The sequence below is a fragment of the Alosa alosa genome, chromosome 10 (assembly GCF_017589495.1).
Source record: "Alosa alosa isolate M-15738 ecotype Scorff River chromosome 10, AALO_Geno_1.1, whole genome shotgun sequence".
Taxonomy (NCBI): domain Eukaryota; kingdom Metazoa; phylum Chordata; class Actinopteri; order Clupeiformes; family Clupeidae; genus Alosa; species Alosa alosa.
Genome location: NC_063198.1, coordinates 23158986 through 23180569, shown reverse-complemented (window position 1 = coordinate 23180569; position 21584 = coordinate 23158986). Strand labels below are relative to the sequence as shown.

At 45.8% G+C, this 21584-nt stretch overlaps 1 protein-coding gene across 12 annotated transcripts in view; it reads right to left on the bottom strand.

Moving 5' to 3' along the window:
* The window catches only part of nav1b (neuron navigator 1b), a 118222-nt gene that overhangs the window by 42029 nt on the left and 54609 nt on the right, over positions 1 to 21584 (bottom strand). For all 12 annotated transcript variants that reach the window (XM_048254488.1, XM_048254477.1, XM_048254483.1 and 9 more), the window contains one exon: positions 7404 to 7542. In XM_048254488.1, coding sequence (XP_048110445.1) covers positions 7404 to 7542 — 139 coding nt within the window. The remainder of the gene's footprint in view (positions 1 to 7403; positions 7543 to 21584) is intronic.

The window sequence follows — 21584 nt, the reverse complement described above, 5'->3', positions numbered from 1 at the left end:
AAAAGTTACAAACACACACACACACACACACACACACATATACATACTACTATGTAGTCTCTAGATCTATTATTAGTGTCCGCACACAGCTGTGGGGGAGAAAAAGACAAAAGTTACACACACACACACACACAATACATAGACACACACACACACACACACACACACACACATACATTTTTTCTACACAGTATGCAATTGGGGAGAGAAGAGAGCATAGCTTAAACACACATCCACTCTGCTTACTGAAGTGTTATGTCTGATGCACAACACACATTCTCAGTTGTTTCTGGTGGTTTTACAGTCCAACTGTGGAGCCACAGATTTCATGGCATGTAAACGTGGTGTTTAACTGGAGGATTCTGTTTCAGATGACAGACTCACAAACATCACCCCGATACTGAGAGCTTCTTTGCATTTGTGCAAAGCCACGAAAACACACACACACACACACACACACACACACACACACACACGCACGGACACACACACACGGAATATACTTTTACAAAGAGCGGAAACATATACATAAATACTGTACATACAATGACACAAACATACATATCTAAAATACAAACTCTCAAACTTTCTCACACACACTGAACAAGCAGAGACATATACAGAAACCAGAAACACACACACACACAGTCTTAGGCTCTTTGTAATCATCACTGTTATCAGGGAGTGAAACACAGACCCTCTTATCAAAGCTCCATCAGACCGTCTGCGTGCAATATGAAAACACACATCCCTCTTTCACACACACACAGACTTAAAGCGAGTGTGACATGGAACAAAAAGCAGGATAGGAAAGGACATGTTAGTGTGTGTGTGTGTGTGTGTGTGTGTGTGTGTTTTGGTTTATGACTTGAGAATGGGGATATAGAGGTGATCCATCTTATCCTCAGCCCATAGTCCTGTATGTCACAGCCCACAGTCCTGTATGTCACAGCCCATAGTCCTGTATGTCACAACCCATAGTCCTGTATGTCACAACCCATAGTCGTGTCACAACCCATAGTCCTGTCACAGCCCACAGTCCTGTATGTCACAGCCCATAGTCCTGTCACACCCCTTGTCATAGCTGACTGACCACCTGCCTACTTTGATATTCTGTTTCATTTCACAGTGTTACAGCTGTGTGCATTTCTGAAGCGTTTTGCATTCTTGTCAACACACAGGAAATGAGTAGACATGGACGTCAAGACAACACACAGGAAATGAGTAGACATTGCCGTCTCCTTCATGCTGTGTCCAGTCCGCGTGGGTCGGACGGGATGCGTGCCTCAGGGATGGTCAGAGTTCCTTTAAAGCACTGTCCACAGATGCATATGCAACTTCCCCCCCCACACACACACACACTTAAACACACACTTAACCACACACACACACACACACACAGTCTCCACCTCTGTTGTCTCATTGATTTTCAAATGTCCTCCTGCAGAGTTCTCTGAGACTGTGTGTTTATGACCAGCTGGTGTTGAGCCCTGGCCTCTCGTGTCCAGCTTCCCGTAAGGAACCGGAGGACTGCGGTGGACAGCAGTGGACAGCACAGCACAACACAACACAACAGGAGCAACTGCACAGGAGTGTTGGGTGAACTCAGATGCACCGTCCATGTGTGCAGCAGGACAAAGGCCTTTTCTGCCAGTAGAGTAAAACAACACCATGGTCCTGCGTTGAGAGATAGCCTCATAAGGCCACGGCTCTGTTCTGTTCTGCTCAGCTCTGCTCCGTCTGCACAAGCAAAGCAAAAAACTATTTTCTCCAAACGAGACCGATTTACCCTGGCACACGGTCTGCTCGCTTGGCAAGGGGGAAAACAAGCGACGGGCTAATTTAGGCACAGCACTGGCACGCCTGGCCGGAGGACCCAAGACCGACGCCACAGTAAACACACACACACACACACACACACACACACACACACTGACACACCAGGCCCAGGGAACCCGAGACCGACACCACGGTAAACACGGCCGCCGAGGCCAACACTCCACTCCTAATACAATACAGCCTCTATTGTGTCTGCTGTCCAGCAGGACTCACCTGACCAGGGCCAACGGACGAGTGGGCTAAATGCAGGAATTGATATATAGATCAGATATCGACTCCAGCGTACGGGCTACCATATGTGTCAACCCAGAATGTATATATATCGGGCTACAGGATGCACAGTAGAAGTGCCCTTTTCTTAACTTTTACTTTTTAATTTTCCCAAAGAATGACAGTTTAATGAGTGTCTATAAAGGGAAGTGAACATTAACCTGACTCTCGCCAGATGAATTTCGTTCCGCCTAGCTCCACTCACATCCATCTGGGATCGCTTCTGTTGAGAGTGATTTCGGCACCAGATTTTATGGTAGAGCCAATCAGGACGCAGGGCGGGAGTTTCATAGATGTGACGTAGCGTAAAAGCGGTTGTGAGACTGTTCTAAGCGTCACGGATTGGCTTCGATGTGAGTGGTTTAAGTAGCACATCAATAGATGACGGACAAGTGGCTTATCCAATCATATGCAAGGATTTTTGATAAGGCCCAGCCTTCTGAAACACCACTCCAATGCATCGATCCCAGATTGATGAGTGGAGCTAGGCGGAACAAAATTCATCTGGCGAGAGTCAGGTTAAGTGAACATAGCTGCTTAAGAGATGAGATTTCCCTTGAACGAATGCACAGTTTTGGCAGGTCCTCTTTAAAGTATCATATAGCACTGAAGAATCTTGTCAAAAATGAGCACTGGCAAATGTCATTTAAAACAGAGTATAGTACTGGCAACTATCACCTAAACTTGTACGGCAGTGCCAAATGCCTTTGTGACTCAAATCTGACATGCACTGGCAAGCGGTACACTAACATTTTTATAACATTTTTGGGGAGCAAAACGTTCTCTGGAAGTAATAATGATGCTAGTGGGTGGATGTGGACCATGTTGGGGAAAGAGCATGTGTAGAACAGGAGTGTGTGTGTGTGCGTTTGGGGGTGTATAAGGGGGTATGGGGTAAACATAATGAAGGTGTGTAGAACTGGAGTTTGTGTGTGTGTGGGAGGGGTAATTGCAATTAGAGTGTGTAGTATAAGGGTGTATGGGGTAAACATAATGAAAGTGTGTAGAACAGGAGTGTGTGTGTGTGTGTGTGTGGGGGTGTAAGTGCAATTAGAGTGTGTAGTATAAGGGGGTATGACACATAATGAGGGTGTGTAGAACAGGAGTGTGTGTGTGTGTGTGTGGTAAGTGCAATTACAGTGTGTAGTATAAGGGGGTGTGAGGTAAACATGATGAAGGTGTGTAGAACGGGGAGGGGGGACATCATGAAGGTGTGTTCTGTAGGTTTAAGATGTAATGTGGTCTGATGGGTTGTTGGCAAGGTTACCCACCTTTCACCAACACAGATGGCACATTGAATGAAACACAAATCCCCCTGCCGCACTCCTCTCCAGCATCTGTCTAAGATCGCTTGGTTACCACGGCAACACAGCAAGACAACAACGCCCTGCTATGAGCCACTTGCATGCTGCATAAGACACAAGCCCTTAATGTGGGCACACACACACACACACACAGACACACTACAAGGGACAAGGGCAAACACAATTCATACAACCATACAGTATACATTCATACATACATACATACACACACAAAAGGACTCTAACTTACACAAACAAGCACACACACACACACACACACACACACACACAGCACAAACACCTCATGAATTAAGTGGTTTTTTGTAATAATTCCAGAGTGACCGAGGTCTACTCATAGTCTGGAGTCACAGTCTAGAGCAACTTAGGCCCCTTAGTTGGCAAATTTACACACACACACAAATTAACTCTGATCTCTGGATGCTGTGTGAAGTGGGCAGGAGAGGTTTTGAGCTCAGGCCTCTCAACTGACAATGCACACACACACACACACACACACACACACACACACACACATTAACTCTGATCTGTGGAGCGGGCAGGGGATCTCTGTGCGCTGTGGCCCCTCAGCTGTTTCTCATTGCGGGGAGGAAATGAGGTCCAGGTGCCTCCCTGGCTCCAGCTCGCGCTCCGAGAGTGATCCCTGGCTTTTCACCCGCATTAGGAGAGGGCTAGCAGGGGACGCAGTGGACCGCACTGACATGCACTACACTGCACACATACACACAAACACACGCACACAGCTCCAGGACCAACACCACATCCTTATGTTTCATCCATTCAGTGTAACGAGAGTCTGGTAACGTCTGGCCGGTCAATGCGTCTTGATTATTGTCCGGCCAGGCGACCTCCGTCAACTAGTTTATAGCCGATTCAACTTCACCAGGGTCCAGTGGTTGGATGTGCGCAACATGTTTGATATTATCGCAAGTCTTTTAGCCATGGCTATTGCAAATACTGACGTTAACAATATAAAAAACAATAGTGACCTCTCTCCAACACCAAACAGGAAGGGGCAAAGTAGGCATCAACTGTAGCCTATATGGTTATTTGTTATTTTGTTTCTTATGAATTATTAGTCGGCTATTCCATGTGACAACTCTATATCGGTTAAGGATGTCACACATAAAACAATGCTACACAAAAATATAACTTTGATATGAGTGGGCTATCGTTGAGTTCTTGTTGATATCTAGGGACTCTCGCCAGATTAATTTCGTTCCGCCTAGCTCCGCCTAGCTCCACCTAGCTCAACTCACATCCATCTGGGATCGGTTCCGTTGAGAGTGATTTCAGCACCAGATTGTATGGTAGAGCAGGGATTAAAGTGAAAAAAAATTGTTTGACTGAACTTTTTTCAGGCCATAATTCATACGTTGTTCATATCTACCTATAAAGATAGCACCCCTTTTGCTGTCGCGACCTATTGTTTTTTAATGTACAAAAAGATGCAAACAGCAAAGTAAAGGGAGTATTCGCCTTATTCACACGGCGACCATTGTTTAAACCAAAACGAGGCTGCAGGGTACACTTACTACACAATTAATGCCACCTACAGGTGAATGCATAGAACATAACAATCCTATGGTTTGTGTACCCTGTAGCCTCGTTTTAGCCGCCAATGGCCGCCATGTGAATAAGGCGAATTGAGAGTGTTCTTGATTGAGATCGAGTTTTCCTGATGAATAAAACAATATTTCAGTACCATCACTGACCATTGCTGACTAGCCATTGCTGTTCTTTTCTACTGCAGCAATATTGTAGAAAGGCTTTAACTTACACTCTTATTTAATTACTTCAGGCCAAAAGTGGCCTTTAAAGGGGAGTTATCTTGTTAATATGCCTATAAAATCAAGTTTGCAAGACTTCCCATGTCCTCATCAAAGTAATGAATCAGAACATTCGAGATATTGTTCATATTTCCATTTGTTGCCTCATTCGCATTTAATGAAAACATGTTAATTTTGAGTTTTACAGACAACTCAGTATTCCAATGAGCAGCAATACATGCAGGAAGTCTGCGCATTTGATAACAATCTGGAGAGGGTGCTTTTGTCTTCAGCAACAGATTGTATAAGGTTGACAAGAGGTTGCGATATGGTGAGGGACAGGTCGTGTTGCGCTATGAAAGAACATGCATAGCCTACTTTCTGAGCGCAAAAACGGTCAGCCATAGATAAACGTAGCCTACCTCTGTCGTGGTGGCTAGTTGCACCAGGTAGGGAAGATGTGCTGAAGTGCACGAACATTAACCTTGGTGGTCTTCTGATTGGTGGTGTGCTAAAAACGTTTTCCTATTGCATCCATAAACAATTTTCTTGCAGCAAACCGCCTAAAAGCAAACCTCTGGCACTTTAATTTCTTTACACCATGGCTTGCTAGTTCTCCCCCGTTTCCAACAGCCGCCCATCTCCATTTATTTTTTAACTTATAACACCTGTGCCTTCCTTTAGCAACAACGCATCCATGACAGTTAGTGGCCTTGCCAAATAGACGCACACAAATCATGATGCTAATATGCGAGGTTCTGGTAGGCCTACTGGTTATGGTTTTGTGCTATAAATTAATAATATTTTATAGCGAAGTTTTAAGTTTACTATTTTAATTGCATGGTTATTTTTTTGTCAACATACACTTACAACCTACTGTCGTTAAAAGTGAGGCTTAAGCAAAATAGGCTACAAGGTTGTCTATGGGTCACAAACACGACTGACCCCCTTACTCAACAGTTCGCGATGATGACAATATTATTATTATTTTATGTTAACGCTCAGTCAAAACCTTCCGGCGCAAATTGTGAAAAACATTGTTGTAGCCTACATGTCATAACAGACGGGATAATAAATTGCATAGGCTACGGTTTATATTGCGTCGCTTTACACATAATGTTAGTTGCATTGATTAAAAACTGTTCAAGTCATAGGTGACACCCAAAATGAATGACCCTCCTGACAAGAGTTCGCGATAGTAAGAAATTGTCTACATTGATGCACGGAAAAAACACAGCCTACGATTCTTCTCCGAATTCGCACATAAAGCTCACAATGTATCATATCCAAAAAAAGTGAAACGGATTGGCCAACCGATCGATCATCAGCTGTCTCGATTGTGTCACTATAATCCAACTTTTAGACCGTTAGTCCTCCAGACGTGTTCTTTTTTTTTAAGCAAACGCCCCAGGCCAATGAGACAAGCGTGTAGCTACAACATAAACAAAGCGAAACTCATGGCAGACGTATCTTCTTGAGCGGTCACTGACTGAGACACAGAAAGTTCTCAATAACACTATTAGGTCTTTAAACATTTACCATCACACACATTAATTCATCGGACCTAATATTTGTAGTTTTCTCATCGGATCTGCATCGATCTCAAATATGGCATTTCTAAAATCAAATTGACGGAAATCCGTCGTACGACGGAGAACTTTAATCCTTGATGGTAGAGCCAATCAGGACGCAGGGCAGGAGTTTCATAGATGTGACATAGCGTAAAAGCGACTGTGAGACTGTTCTCAGCGTCACGTCAATAGATGACGGATAAGTGGCTTATCCAATCTTATGCAAGGATTTTTTAATAAGGCCCAGCCTTCTGAAGCACCACTCCAATGGATTGATCCCAGATGGATGAGTGGAGATAGGCGGAACGAAATTCATCTGGCAAGAGTCAGGTTAGGGCACGATGGGAAATAATTTAAAGGAATCTAGTTGCAGTCTTGTAAATAGTGACCCTGCAAGATCCCTAGTCATTGCAAAATCATAGTCTGTGACTTAAAATCTCTGAGACTGTAGTCTTTCACAAATGTTTTCCAAATCTTTTTAAAGTCTTCTGGTGTAAGAATGACATAAGGTGTAATGAAGTTATTTTGCCTCTTGGCACCTACAGCTTGTGGGCCTCATTTAATGAATTGGGTCATTTTTGGGGTGGATTCATATTTTAGACATCTGAGTTGAGATGTGTGCTGTGACTCACCATGACGGACGAGTTGCGTCGTGAGCCAGTGGGTGTGGTTGGGAGGGAATTGAGGGAGGAGCTTGCGTTCAGGTCCTCTGAGCTCAGGTTGTCAGAGCCATCACTTAAACCACTGCTGATAGAACTGCTCTCATCCCAGCTGCAGAGAGAGAGAGAGGGAGAGGGAGAGAGAGAGAGAGAGGGAAGGGAAAGAGAGAAAGACACAGAGTTCATGAGTTTTTTTCAACTTTGCATTTTTCAAAGATGCACAATTTCCTTTATTCTGCATTTGTAAATATATCTAATCCAAAACTATTTGTAGTTAGTAACTGCATATGAGCTCATACATTTCAATTATCAAATTTATTTAGTCAGTCACGAGTCACGGTTATTTATTTTCTGCATATCCAAATCAAACCGATTAGGAGTCAGTCAGCGAATACATGCTAACAAAATGCATTTGTGGTCTCAACTCTATGAATCACTTAGTTTGGCACCAATTGCCTTTCTGTCTCCTGAGATACAGAAGAGCACTCAGTCTTTTCACTAAGGTTGAGTTACTGACGCTCAGTCCCTCTGGTTGGCTTACTGCTGACGTGACACAAAGTCCAGACACTTTACACGTTTAATAGCCATCTTATGATTAGTCAAGCAGAAAATGCTGCATGTCTGCTGACATGACCTGTCGTTAGGACATGCAGTCCCTGCAACGCTCCACACCATTATGTGGTGTTGCAATGGCTCCAGTCCCGGTTCAAACTCGGGCCCCATAAATCCTCTCTAAAACCTTACTGGAGACTGCGCAAGCCACACCACCACACTCATGGGGGAGGACACATATGCTTCTGCTGATGAATATAATGTGAAGCTAAAGATAAGATCAGAACTCCTGGCCCCTTCAGGATTCTTCATGAACTTGTGGCAAGGCTGAGGGTTCTATTTGGAAACTTCTCAACACAAAGAGCCTTTTGTTCATAACAGAAAAAGTTGCTGCAGCATAACTGATGCGAAACTCCATAGCACTCTTGGCTAATCTGGAGCCTCATCAGAGGCAGAGCCATTACAGCATCGGCTGCCCTTTGATCTCACAAACAAACAAACAAACACACAATTCTCTGCGATTCTTGTCTCATACACTTTTAGTCAAATTTAAGTATTTGATCCTCGTGGTCCTCTAGATGTTGGTTCAGCGTTTATGCTAAAAACAACAACTGTTTGTAGAGAGTCCAGGTTCTAGTTCTGGTAAATAGGGATCAGAGAATAGACTCAGGTGGAGCCATGACAAATCCCAGCCAATCAACACAGTGCTTCAGGAGCACAGAAGATAGAAGACTTGATTGGCTGGTGATCTTCAGTTGTTATAAGCTGTTTTTTCATAAAATAGCTATTTTATACATACCGGTATACATATAATTTACATTCACACACACACACACACACACACACACACACACACTCTGTCCCATCATGGTGTGAGAATGAAAACACACAGCCCACTCCACCATATGACGCATGTCTCTGAGTGTGTGTGTGTGTGTGTGGGTGTGTGTATGACCCCAGTGCCACCCTGTCACATGCTCACTGGAGCATAAGAGACAAGCGCATGCACACACACATGCACACACACACAGGAATCTTAAACCAGGGCATTTTACTGCTACAGTGACTGAGCATCACCCTCAACTACCACTGCATAGGGCAGCCCTTAAAGAGGTGAGGTATGTGCATTTGTTACCAATACAACATGACTAAATCCACAAAACAACATTAGCCTAAAGTATCTAAGGTATGCAAATACTGAATGAATTACGAATGGTATCAATGGGTTATTATAGAATCACCTAATGATATAATTATATTATCACAAAAAAAAAGATTAACAATGCTACTATCATCATTACATTGAAGTATTTGGATGGTATCACACTTGAGAAAAACTTATCTTGAGATGGGAGCAGCACATCTCAACTGGTCTAATTTAGGTTAATAGAGATGTGCGATGTGTGTGTGTGTGCCCGTGCAAGTGTGTGTGTGTGTGTATGTCTGTGTGTGTGTGAGGGTGTTTGAGTGTGTGTGTGTGTGTGTGTGTGTGAGAGAGAGAGGGTGTTTGAGTGTGTGTGTATGTGTGTGTGTGAGAGAGAGAGAGAGATAAGAGAGAGTATGTGTGTGTGTGTGTGTGTGTGTGTGTGTGTGTGTGTGTATGTGTGTGTGTGTGTGTGTGTGTGTGTGTGTGTGTGTGTGTGTGTGTGTGTGTGTGTGTGTGTGTGTGTGTGTGTGTGCGTGTGGTGTGTGTGTGCAGTCTGCTCTTGTCTGAGCCAGGCGTACGGTACGGGAGTCCCCTCGGCTCCCCCATCTGCCCTGACAGGAGGGCCGACAGCCCAGGTGCTGCCAGGAAGAGTGGCAGACCACAGACGGACCTCAGACATGGCAGCGCACAGACTGGCACTCGGCTGGACACGCTACAGCTCATACTGGGCATGACATGGCCGACCACAGACTGGCTATGGACATGGCAGACTCCAGTTGGATTTGGGCATAGCCAGCTGCAGTCTGTAGGAGGGGTCTGATTCACTCAGGAAAGACACACCCATGAGCTAATACCCCACTAAAAGTCATAAAACAACAGTGGCGAAAAGTGTGTGTGTGCGTGCGTGTGTGTGTGTGCGTGTGTGAGAGAGAGTGAGAGGATTTTTAGTCTAATAAAGTATCGGCCGCAAGAAGGAATGAAAGAAAACAAATCTGAACACAGAGGCAGACACTGTATTAAAGATGCTGCTGCCATGTTACTGTTGCGTGCAGAGACAGTGTGAATCATTGGTGAGGAGGGAGTGAGTGTGTGTGTGTGTGTGTGTGTGTGTGTGTGTGTGTGTGTGTGTGTGTGTGTGTGTGTGTGTGTGTGTGTGAGAGAGAGAGAGAGAAAAAAAGAAAGAGAGCGGGGCTTTGACGCTGGCGTTCTAGGGCAATCTCGTCTTGGGAGGAGCTGCGAGGGCAGAATTGTCCTGACAGCTGCCCTGGGTGAGCAGGGGCACTGGGCTGCCAGGTTGGCGCAACCTGGCACAGATGCCCCAATGGAGCGGGCACCAAGAAAAGAGGTGACAGGGGAGCCACCCCACACCAAACACACGCAAAATGAACAAAATGTGACCCACACCGCCTTACAGAAAAACACACACACACTCACACACACACATACACTCCAATATGAGCCATATCTGCCTGGATACAGTAAGACCGGTAATGCAGAGAAATAGCTGGCAGCTTTGCGTGTCTGAATTTGACTCCCATGTCTGCAGTTTGACTGTCTCCCCTCCCTCCCTGATAGAGTGGGCTAATGCCATGCAGGCGTGACAGGATGACGCTACCCAGTGCAAGAGTTCAGCACGGGACACTGCCAGAGAAAATATGCACTCGCCACAAGTCACGCAAACAGATTCATGTCTGTTAGTTTGGTAACCACAGCCAGGAGGCAAGATTTATTCAACTAAAAGGAGTTCACAGCCACTTTTATATTAAGCATCCTTTAATACTGTGCACTTGCTACCCAATGAATTAAAAGTATAATGTCGTTTTTATATTATTACATTTTTCTTACAAAAGAGTAAAGGTTAAGATTATGAACATGTAATACTTACTTGAGAAGTGCTTAGGATTATTTATTACTTAATTATGCACTGTAATGAAAAGGAAGGACACTTTCACTGCATGGGACTAATAATCTTTGACTGTTTGAAGACTACCTTATGTCATCATTACTATGGAGACGAGAATTGAAGATCATTGATGAAATAAGCTTTGCTTTGTTTTTGATGCCAGTGACTGCACTACATGTATATTAGGAAACTGATATTAGACGTCTAAAAGAGGCAAATGTGTCTCTGAGCCCCAGTAACATCTGCAGGCTGAATGTGTGCTAATGGCTTAATTGGCCCTGCTAATGCCTGCCTGAGACACAAGACATGGCATTAAGGACCCGCTTGGACTTCCTGGGATGAGACAAGAGACACCCAAATGATGAGTGTGACGACACAGCGGCCATCTGCCGTCTCCCTGAACAGGGAACAGACTAATACACATCAGTGTTGAGGAGAGAGAGAGAGAGAGAGAGAGAGAGAGGAGAGGAGAGGACAGGGGAGGAGAAGAGAGGAGAGGAGAGGAGGGAGGAGGTGAGGAGAAGGGAGGAGAAGAGAGGAGAGGAGAGGAGGGGGAGGAGAGGAGAGTAAAGTTGAGGAGAGGAGGGGGAGGAGAGGAGAGGAGAGGAGAGGAGGGAGAGTAGAGGAGAGGAGGAGAGGTGAGGAGAGGAGGGGGAAGAGAGGAGACGAGAGGAGAGGAAAGGAGGGGAGGAGAGTTGAGGAGAGGAGAGGATCTGCCAAACGCTCCCAAATGGTCCCAAGGTCCTCATGCCGTAGACACCATGCTGAAGACCTCATGCCTGCTCCTGCTGCTGTGAAACAGGAAAAGCAGAAGGTTGGCCACGCGGCCCCACACTGACTCATTTTGCCAGCATTAATAACTACTTTCGCCTGCATTTACAGTAAATGGGGAAACAATTCTACCGCAATTTTCCAGCTCCGCTGGGCCTCAACCTGAGACATGGGTCCTTCAACAGAAGTCCAGTCGTATCACGGAAAGAGTCCGGCTGCATTCTCAGCATCTCCAGACGCAGCAGTAAGTGTGTGTGTGCCGCAGAAGAACACACACACACAAACGCACGCACGAGCACACACACACATACACACACACATATTGACACACACACACACACACATCACAATCAATCTAATCGTTGGATGCCGACATGAAGGAGCCTAAACTGCCCGAAAGTACAGGAGCCACTGCTTCCTGTTCAAACATTAATATGATGCTCCAAGACATAATACAAAATATTCCTATTTCCAATACCCAATTCACTCGTGTGTATAAAGGGCAGGGTGGAAATAAAATATCTTTTGTTTATAGATGTCCATCTCAAACACTGATGAACTGTGCAGAGTTTTGATGAGCTGTGCAGTATTTTTTTGTGGTTTGGTGACCATGGTCATGTTGTTTCTCTTGTACTTGGCAGCTGCAGGTAGCAATCAGCTTTATGCAAAAACACTGACTATCCACAATCCGCTAGGGAAACAACACTACATCGGGCCTCTCAACATATTTCAATCCACAATGCACTAGGGAAACAACAATACATCAGGCCTCTTTCTCAACATGTTGTTCACCCTCTTTCTCTGTCTCTCTCTTCCAATGTGTCTTGTGACACTTTGTCATTTTGTCTTGCTTGTTCTTTTTAGTTTTCTCTTTCTCCCTCTCTGTCTTTGTCTTTCTCTTCTCTCTTCTCTCTCTCTCTCTCTCTCCCTCTGTCCTCTATGTTCTCCGTCTGCATGGAGCGGAGCTGAAATTACCCTGTGGTTGCTATCCTCGGCACACGGCCCCAGACATGGGAAAGCGCGCCCATCTTGCCAAATCCTGCCGGGCTAAAACGGCCCGCTGACGCTCGCAGAGGACAAGTTAAGGAGCGAGCCATTTGTGCTAATCACAGGTTAGCGAGCGGCCCCGGACGAACGCGGCGACCGGGCCGAAATCCGCTGCTTCTGCCACAGGCCCTCCGCGAGGACAAAAGAATCTCTCAGCGATCGATTTCCGTTCTGGCTCGGGTGCCGCCGCGAGCCTCGTCACTTTGAATCCAAATGTGCTGAAAGGGACGCGTCAGCATGTCATCCATGAGGACTACAGAGGAGCGTCGCGCTCCACGCCGCTCCAGTGACTGCAAGCCACAGTGGGACATGGCTCTGCTGTCGTGTGCATCACAAATCCACACGGCACTTCACAAATAACAGCCTTTAGTGTGTGCTGGGGCAGAAATGCTGTGAACAGGGAGGCATCTGCCTGGAGCTTATGCAGAAAGCAGAATTAGCTTCGCATCCAGAATAATCCATTGAGGGTGTGGCTATGAAAGCATGTATTGTTAGTGTTACAGTACTGTGGGATGCTACAGACACACCCACTCCAGTGGGCTAGCCAAAACATTAGCATTCCAGACAGAAGTAAAGGTGGAGGAAATGTCTAAAACTGGCTTACTCTGCAATGGAACCGGCCTATAGGGCCGATCAAGATCCGCTGAATCAGTTGGCAGTAGATGAACCGACAACTGACAAAAAACAAGGTCTCACTGACATGTCCACCAAATAATGTGTAACAAAACCTTCTCACCTCACCAAAACAAGTGAAATCCATGGTTAAAAACGACCTACATTCACACCACATTAATTCACATTTATATCAAAAGACAAGAAAAATCAAGAAAGACAAGACAAATCAAGATGTTAATCTAACATGGCGGAAAGAGACATAAGGGAGTTGATACAGACTTGGGCACTGAGCTGGACGTTTGCAATGTACTGTAAGGTCAACATGTGCTGCACACATGCACAATCTCTCATCCTCCCATGATGCACTTTGGTGAATAACTGACCAACCACAGAGGCAACAGACCAGGCTTTTACAGTCCTCCATGAGAAAACACAGGTGCTGCCACCACATTGGTACCGCTGCCAGCCCAGACCTCACACCCAAACAGGAAGTCGGGCTAATGCACACTCACAGACCGTCCCGAAGCACATCCCCATTATTCACACTCTCCTACGGGCCGGCTCATCCCACTGAGGTCTGAGTGCGTGGGCCGGCCTGATACAGAGCCGTCCTGTCCGTGGCGAGAAATGTGGACGATCCTTGTGGGTCTCTCTGCGGTGCGATGGGCCATTAGATTTGGCGGCTCTTCGGGAGCCCCCGGGGGGGCTGTCAGCGTGACTCTCTCGGAGGGGCAGCGGTGCACCACATCTGCCCCCACTCCGCCGAGCAAAGATCCCCCCAAATCCGCACAGAGAGCAAGGGCTTTATGACCACAGACCGACCCAGAGGAATCCGGCTCCCAGACTAGACCACAGCGCCAATCAGGACACCAGTCAGAACAGTGGATGAGACAGAACACACGGGAGGATATTTTTATGGCGCTGGACGATGTGAGGTATTTGGTCCGTGAGAGATAAGATTTTGTTTGCATCTAGGCAACTATGGCCAACAGAAAGAACCTGACCTCAAGGGTGGGGACACGTCTTCCTTATGATAGTACAGGATTCGCAATGAAAGAGGAGCGGCTGTCGAGGCACCGAGAACAGAGGGAGAAGAAGGAAGAAGAGAGATTGCTCGGAAAGACAGCACTTAGTGATGGTTTCTGACCACTTCCAGACTGGTATAATTAAGTCTTTAAAAAGTGGAAAAAGTGAGAAAGAGAGAGAGAAAGAGAGAGTGTGTGTGTACAGTATGTGTGTGTGTGACTCACACTGCAAGCTGATTGTCAGGCTCTAGCCCTAAGGTGAGCAGTCATCAGTTTGAGTGCAGGAGTTCTGGATCATTCTAATGACCATGTCAGAGGAGGAAGAAACCAAAATAAAACGTCTAAAGACCGAAAACCACTAAATGAGCCTGCCATTACTGTGCAAATGAGGCCTTGTGCTGAAACACTGAGCGTTTTATGTTCCCCTCACGCTGAACAGAGAGAGCTGCGGTGAAATTAGCCCAACAGTGAGGAGCGGAGCCTTCGTCCTGCAGGCTCCACAGAGTCTGCTGTGTTTCAGGCAGACGTATACCGTCCTCTGAAACAACACAACACCACTGTGGTCAAGGTGGAGTCCTAAGCGGTGATGGAGAGGAGCCGGTTCAGTTAGTGGCTCTCCTGGGGAGGCTAACACAGGCACCAGGGAACTGGGGGGGGCGGGGGGCTAAGCATATGACTGCTAACATAGGGAATGGGGACCTGGGGAACTAAATATGACTGCTAGCACATGGAATGGGGTCTTTGGGATCAGCGATATGCCTGCCGCTAGCAGAGGATATGGGGACCTGGGGACGTGGAGATGACTGCTGGTTGCCGTAAGGGGCGGCTCTCTGACGCAGCCCAAAGAGGGGACCCACAGTGGGGGATGGGAGGGGGGAGGACGGGGGGACTGTAAACGTTCTCGCTTGTGGGGTGGGTGAAAATGAGACTGGTGTTGTGCATGGCGCCGAGCCAAAATTCAACCATGATTTATACTCCAGAGCTATTCTTTAAGAAAACTGAGGCCAGAAGAAGGAGAGAGGGGGTGCGGGGTGGAGGGTGTTTGTTTTGGTTTGAAAGATTATGGAGAGGAGGCAGCCGAACCGACCGACAGTGAAAAAGGCCCGCTCCTCCCTGGCTGAGCCCAAAACTGATTCATGTGTCTCTGAGCACGTCTCCCAGCGCAGGGCTGCAAATACACCAGACGGCTACAAACACACTTGCTTTCAAATGAGAGCAACCTTTTTTTTTTAACGCCACGTCTTAAAGGCACAAAGCAATACACATGATCAAGAGTTTGATACAGAAATACAAAAAAAATATTAACTTTGAATCTCTCTCACACACACACACACACACACACACACACACACACACACACACACACACACACACAGAGACTCACTCACAAACATAAACACAGACAGACAGCAGTCCTCTCTTTGTAACACACACTCCACACACACTCACAAAGTCTCTTACACACAACTCTGTTTCATTGTTAGTGGCGTGGGGACCAATTATTTAAACACATCTGGACATGTCACCCAGTAAAACAGAGGACTTCCTTACTGGGCAGGCAAACAAGTTCTGTTGGGATTTAACTGGAGTCAATTAACAGCTCTTTGACTTCCCTCTAACCTTGACTCCCCTAACCAAGGACCAAAGGGCCGCCTGCTTTTTGTCCATCTCATTAAAAACCTGGTCCATTAGAAAGTTTTTTCTGTCGCTGACACAAGCTTAGGAGCTATTTGTAAGCCTGAGAAGTAGCAGTCAAGAGGCCAGGCACACTTTAATCCCCACCAATAAGCAGAGGCCTGCCCCAACACATGCGTTTTTACACACGCCGATACGAGCGCTTGAAGTTTAAGTTTAAGAGCCACGTCTCATGAAGTCCGGCTGACATGATGATCAAAGCCCTGTGTGTGAGTACACATGTTGAACTGGTCCGACGTTTCCTCTGGTGTTAAAATTGAAACGGCATCCATCAATGCACCTCTTGCACCCAGGGGGGCTGTGTCACGGTTATTGATGCACTGAGGTGCTTAAACCAAACAACATGGAAGTCATTTTTACTGTCCCAACCATAGATGTTTAAAATTATAAAGACACTAACATTAAATTGGCTACTTCTTTATTTTTTACTTTATTTCTTTCTCTAGTTTTTTCATTCCGTAAAAATGTAGCCTAGGTTATTTTCATATATTTTCATTCTCTCTGCCCGTTTGAATGAAGAGTTCTAAAACAGCCTGTTCTATTTAACAAGAAAGAGAACGCATATCACTGTACAAAAATCACATAAAACTACACCAACTGACCTGGGAATGAACTGTATTGTCCTATTCATTCGCTGATTTAACGTAAGCGACTGCGCTTTTCCGTATACATAGCGTCCACTCATCGTAGCCTACTATTGCAAAAACCATCCGTATTCTTCAAAGCTCCGTAAAACCCATTCGACTCACTTCAGGAAAAGTTCCTCGGATGCGCCCATTCAAACTCCGATCGCGGCAATAAGGAAAAAAGCATTTCTCCGGAGCTTAGGTACGGATAGGCAACACCCCCTCGTGTCAGACTATCATTTCCCTCTCGTAATGTTGCACAGCTGTAGCTGACATGCAATATGGAGAAACGGCCACATATCCCTTGGACACGGGAGGAATTTTGCCGATAGCAAAACAAAGCCTATGAGATAAAAATCTAATTTAGTCTGTCGCCGAACGACAGCTAACCCCCCCACACACACACACACACACACTTATAACGCTAGCGATATAAATCTCGATAATTTATGCCTAACTTGTTGCTGCGGTAAAACACTCTGGTAGAATGGAGGGAATTTCAATCAATACACTTGAATCAGAGATTTACAGGACCCATTCGTGCACATAACCGAACGATATAATAACGCGGAAATTGTAAAATGATTCAAAGAGAGGACAGGACATTTCGGCGAGGTCTGGTCCATCCAACGGTTCGATATGAGCGCATTCACACTCGGACACAAAGGATGCTGCGCGTCGGGCCGTATTACAACCTCGACGTACATTATTTTCTGTTAACAGAACACCGTGTGGTCCATTATCCCTTACATATTTTCTTCTATCCCTTTTTAATCTATCTATCTATATATCTATCTATCTATCTTGCATGTGCCTCATTTGCTTAGCAGTCTTAGGTCATCAGTTCTGCATAGTATCTTCTAAAATGTGTGTGTGTGTGTGTGTGTGTGTGTGTGTGGATCCATTCTGTGTTCTGGAAGCCCTTTTAAGCACTCTCTCCTCTGCTGTAGTCATTACTGTAATAAACATGGTCCAGGCAGTCAGAGGCCCTTAGAGCTCAACCCAAAGTTAGTGAGTATATGGAAGATGAAAAGAATTTTGCACAGACAACCTTATTCAAGGGTATCTTTGTTACAGATTAAACAAATGTGTGTGTGTCTCTGTGTGTGTCTCTGTGTGTGTGTGTGTAGTCCAGTAAAACTTGTGGCCACATCATTGCCGGACCACACCAACACTCTACATGTGTGGGCTAGCACAGATGCTCATGACACCCCACCCAACTTTGACATGTACACACACACACACACATACACACACACACACACACACACACACACACACACACACACACACACACACACACACACACACACACACACACACACACACACACACACACACACACGCGCGCGCGCGCACACACACACTTCATTATATGTTTCTAGCCACATAAACTCCACTTGATGAGACCTTTGGGTAAAAAGCACCAGTTTGAGAATGGCCTGGCTGAGGATGTGATGGTGCACACACACACAATCACGCACATACATACACGTACACTTTCCACATTCCATCTGAGGGCCAGAGATGGATACAGTCTGTGAAAAAAAAACAGGACAAATAGCCTCAAACAATGACAATAAAGACCTATTATACTCTATTACTGGATCTAACAGAGACGATCATTCTGGAAAAAAGAAAGTGATAATTTCATGGGGAAAATCTAGATTGGGATTTTCCCTGGAGCTGATGTGACACACACAGGCACACACACACACACACACTCACACACACACAGATAGCTTGTGTCTGCTCATCTTCCTGTTTAGATTAGTCAGTCCATATCACCGATAAACATGTGACAGTTGGCTTTTGCATCAACCCCCTATAGCAACACACGTTAGCCGACATCCTGCCCATAATATTTGCTCCAGTCACGGAGTGGTCAAACACACCACCGACAATGGCAAGCTGCTACGCTACAGATTCTCCTCCCATAAGCAGGTCGTCGTCTGGGTGACGGCGGCATGTGTGTGTGTGTGTGTGTGTGTGTGTGTCTGTCTGTCTGTGTGTGTGCGTGTGTGTGTCGCTGTAGATTCTAGGGTGTTTGCGAAGATTGATAGGGCTGGCGAACAAACAGATGGAGCTTTCACTTGGAGCTATCAGCCGGCCATGCTCCACCCCCAGTGGCCTCTGAATGGGCCGAGTGGGTGGTGTAAGCCACTGTCTCTCAGGAACCTTATCATGATCATCAGCCACCAATCAACACTGAGCTCTGGCACAGACAAGATGCAGGATCTATTTTAAACTGTTTTCTAGTCAATTCCCAGGAGAGGGAGAGAGACAACTAACCAGGAAGTGCTATAGGAATATACGTAGAGTCATTTGATCCATCAATTTCATTTTTTTTTTCGTTTACTCGTGTTTCAATAATTCATTCATATTTTTAATTATTTATAATGATCTCCCATTACTATTGTCTATACTTGTTTATTTGTACTTTTATACAAATGTACTATACATACACACTGTGGTGATGGAGGGGGAGTGAGAGCGGAGAGAGAGAGGACCACGGACTGAGAGAAAGACAATGAAGAGAAACATAGAGATAAATGTATCCATATTGACACAGTGTCTGGGAGTCCCAACAGGAGATGAAATATTAATCAGAGCCAACTTTGACCTTTTACCTTAAGGGATGCCATTCAACCACCAGTGGGGAAAAACAGCAAGGCATTCCCTGATGAGCAAACACACATTCCATCCAAACAAACACCCCGCCTCAGTGGCCACACACACACACACACACACCAGCCAGATGTTAGAGCAAGAAGCGGCAGTACACTAACACTAGGAGAGTGTGTGAATACCCCCAGAGGGAAGTTACAGTATGCAGTATGTGTGTGTGTGTGTATATGAGCATGTATGTATGTGTGTGTATATGTATGTATGTATGTGTGTATTAGTGTGTATCTGTGTGTGTGTGTATATATGTATGTATGTGTGTATGAGTGTGTATCTGTGTGTGTGTGTGTATGAGTGTGTATCTGTGTGTGTGTGTGTGTGTGTGTGTGTGTGTGTGTGTGTGTGTGTATGAGTGTGTATGTATGTGTGTGTATATTTATGTATGTGTGTATGAGTGTGTATCTGTGTGTGTGTTATGAGCATGTATGTATGTGTGTGTATATGTATGTATGTGTGTATGAGTGTGTATCTGTCTGTGTGTGTGTGTGTGTGTGTGTGTGTGTGTGTGTGTGTGTGTGTGTATATGAGCATGTATGTATGTGTGTGTATATGTATGTATGTGTGTATGAGTGTGTATCTGTGTGTGTGTGTGTGTGTGTGTGTGTGTGTGTGTGTGTGTGTGTATGAGTGTGTATCTGTGTGTGTGTGTGTGTATGAGAGTGTGTATGTATGTGTGTGTGTGTGTGTGTGTGTATATAACAGGAGCATCTGTTTCCTCCTGCAGAGCAGCTGTGCTGATAGGGAGACAGCCAGAGCTGCAGCATCAGGAGAGACTGATAGTGGGCTCTGGTGTCGACTCTCAGGGTGGTCTCTGTCCGATCATCCCCCAAACACACACACACACACACACACACACACACACACACACACACACACAAATGACCAGAGAGACAGATGCACTGTTTTTTTTCTCTTTCTGCCCCTGTGAGCTCCGATCAAGTACACCAGTCATCCACATACACAGCTGCAGAGACAATGCAGTGATCTACTCTGTCCAGAAGGTGGCACTACGAGCTCGAGGCAGAGCAGATTCCACAGTCAGAGGCGTAGACCCACATCCTACTGCAGTCACAGGTGCCCAGTCTGAATACCTCTTAAAGCCCTACAGGTTCCCAAAGGCATTAGGTCTATACATCATTATTACATCAATTATTACTTCAGAATTCATCCAAGTCTAGCTCCTTTTGCTAAATCACTTACCACAAGACTATGATCTATGGGCAGCATATCTGAGTCACATGATCCAGTTTTTTAATCATTTTGATAATACATCTCATTTGTTTGGAGAAATGAGCTTCTTTAATTGGCCAATCAAGTCATCCAATCAAATCTGCATTTTGTTCTGACACACAGCTACATCACATCCCCTCTCTGAGGCCTGGCGATCAGAACACTCTGCGCTGCTCTGTTTGTAAATGGCATTCTCCTGCAGTCCTGTAGCAGAGCTAATGGTCAGTCTCCGCACCGCAGAGGACTAAGGGACCCTGTGGCCCTGCCGTGTCTTTGTCTGGGAGAGCAGGCTGAGTCTGAGACTGGCTGATGAAGTGGAAAGGCTCCACAAGGACTCCGGCAGGGGAACACCCAGGCCAGCCAGGCCGCTCTCCTCTCCTGTTACACACGGACAAGCACACACACACACACATTTTTGTAGAAGCACACACATACACACACATACACACGGCACACACACACACACACACACATGCATACACACATTCTCTTTGTCTCTCTTTCAGTCTCAGTCTCGCGCACACATGCATGCGCGTGCACACACACACACAAACACACACACACACACACACACACACACACACACACACACACACACACACATTTGTGTAGAAGCACACACATAGACACATGGCATGGGACCCGTACACACACACACACACACACACACACACACACACACACACACACACACACACAGCTATAAAATGATCCTTGGCAAGGCAAAGCCATGACATACTGACACAGTGATAGATTACCGCTGAGAGGAATAATTGATAGATTCTTGAGTCGGAGTCTTATTTTCCTGACATCACACATGCACTGCTGCTAGGGCACTGAGAGAGTACGGCTGTGCTC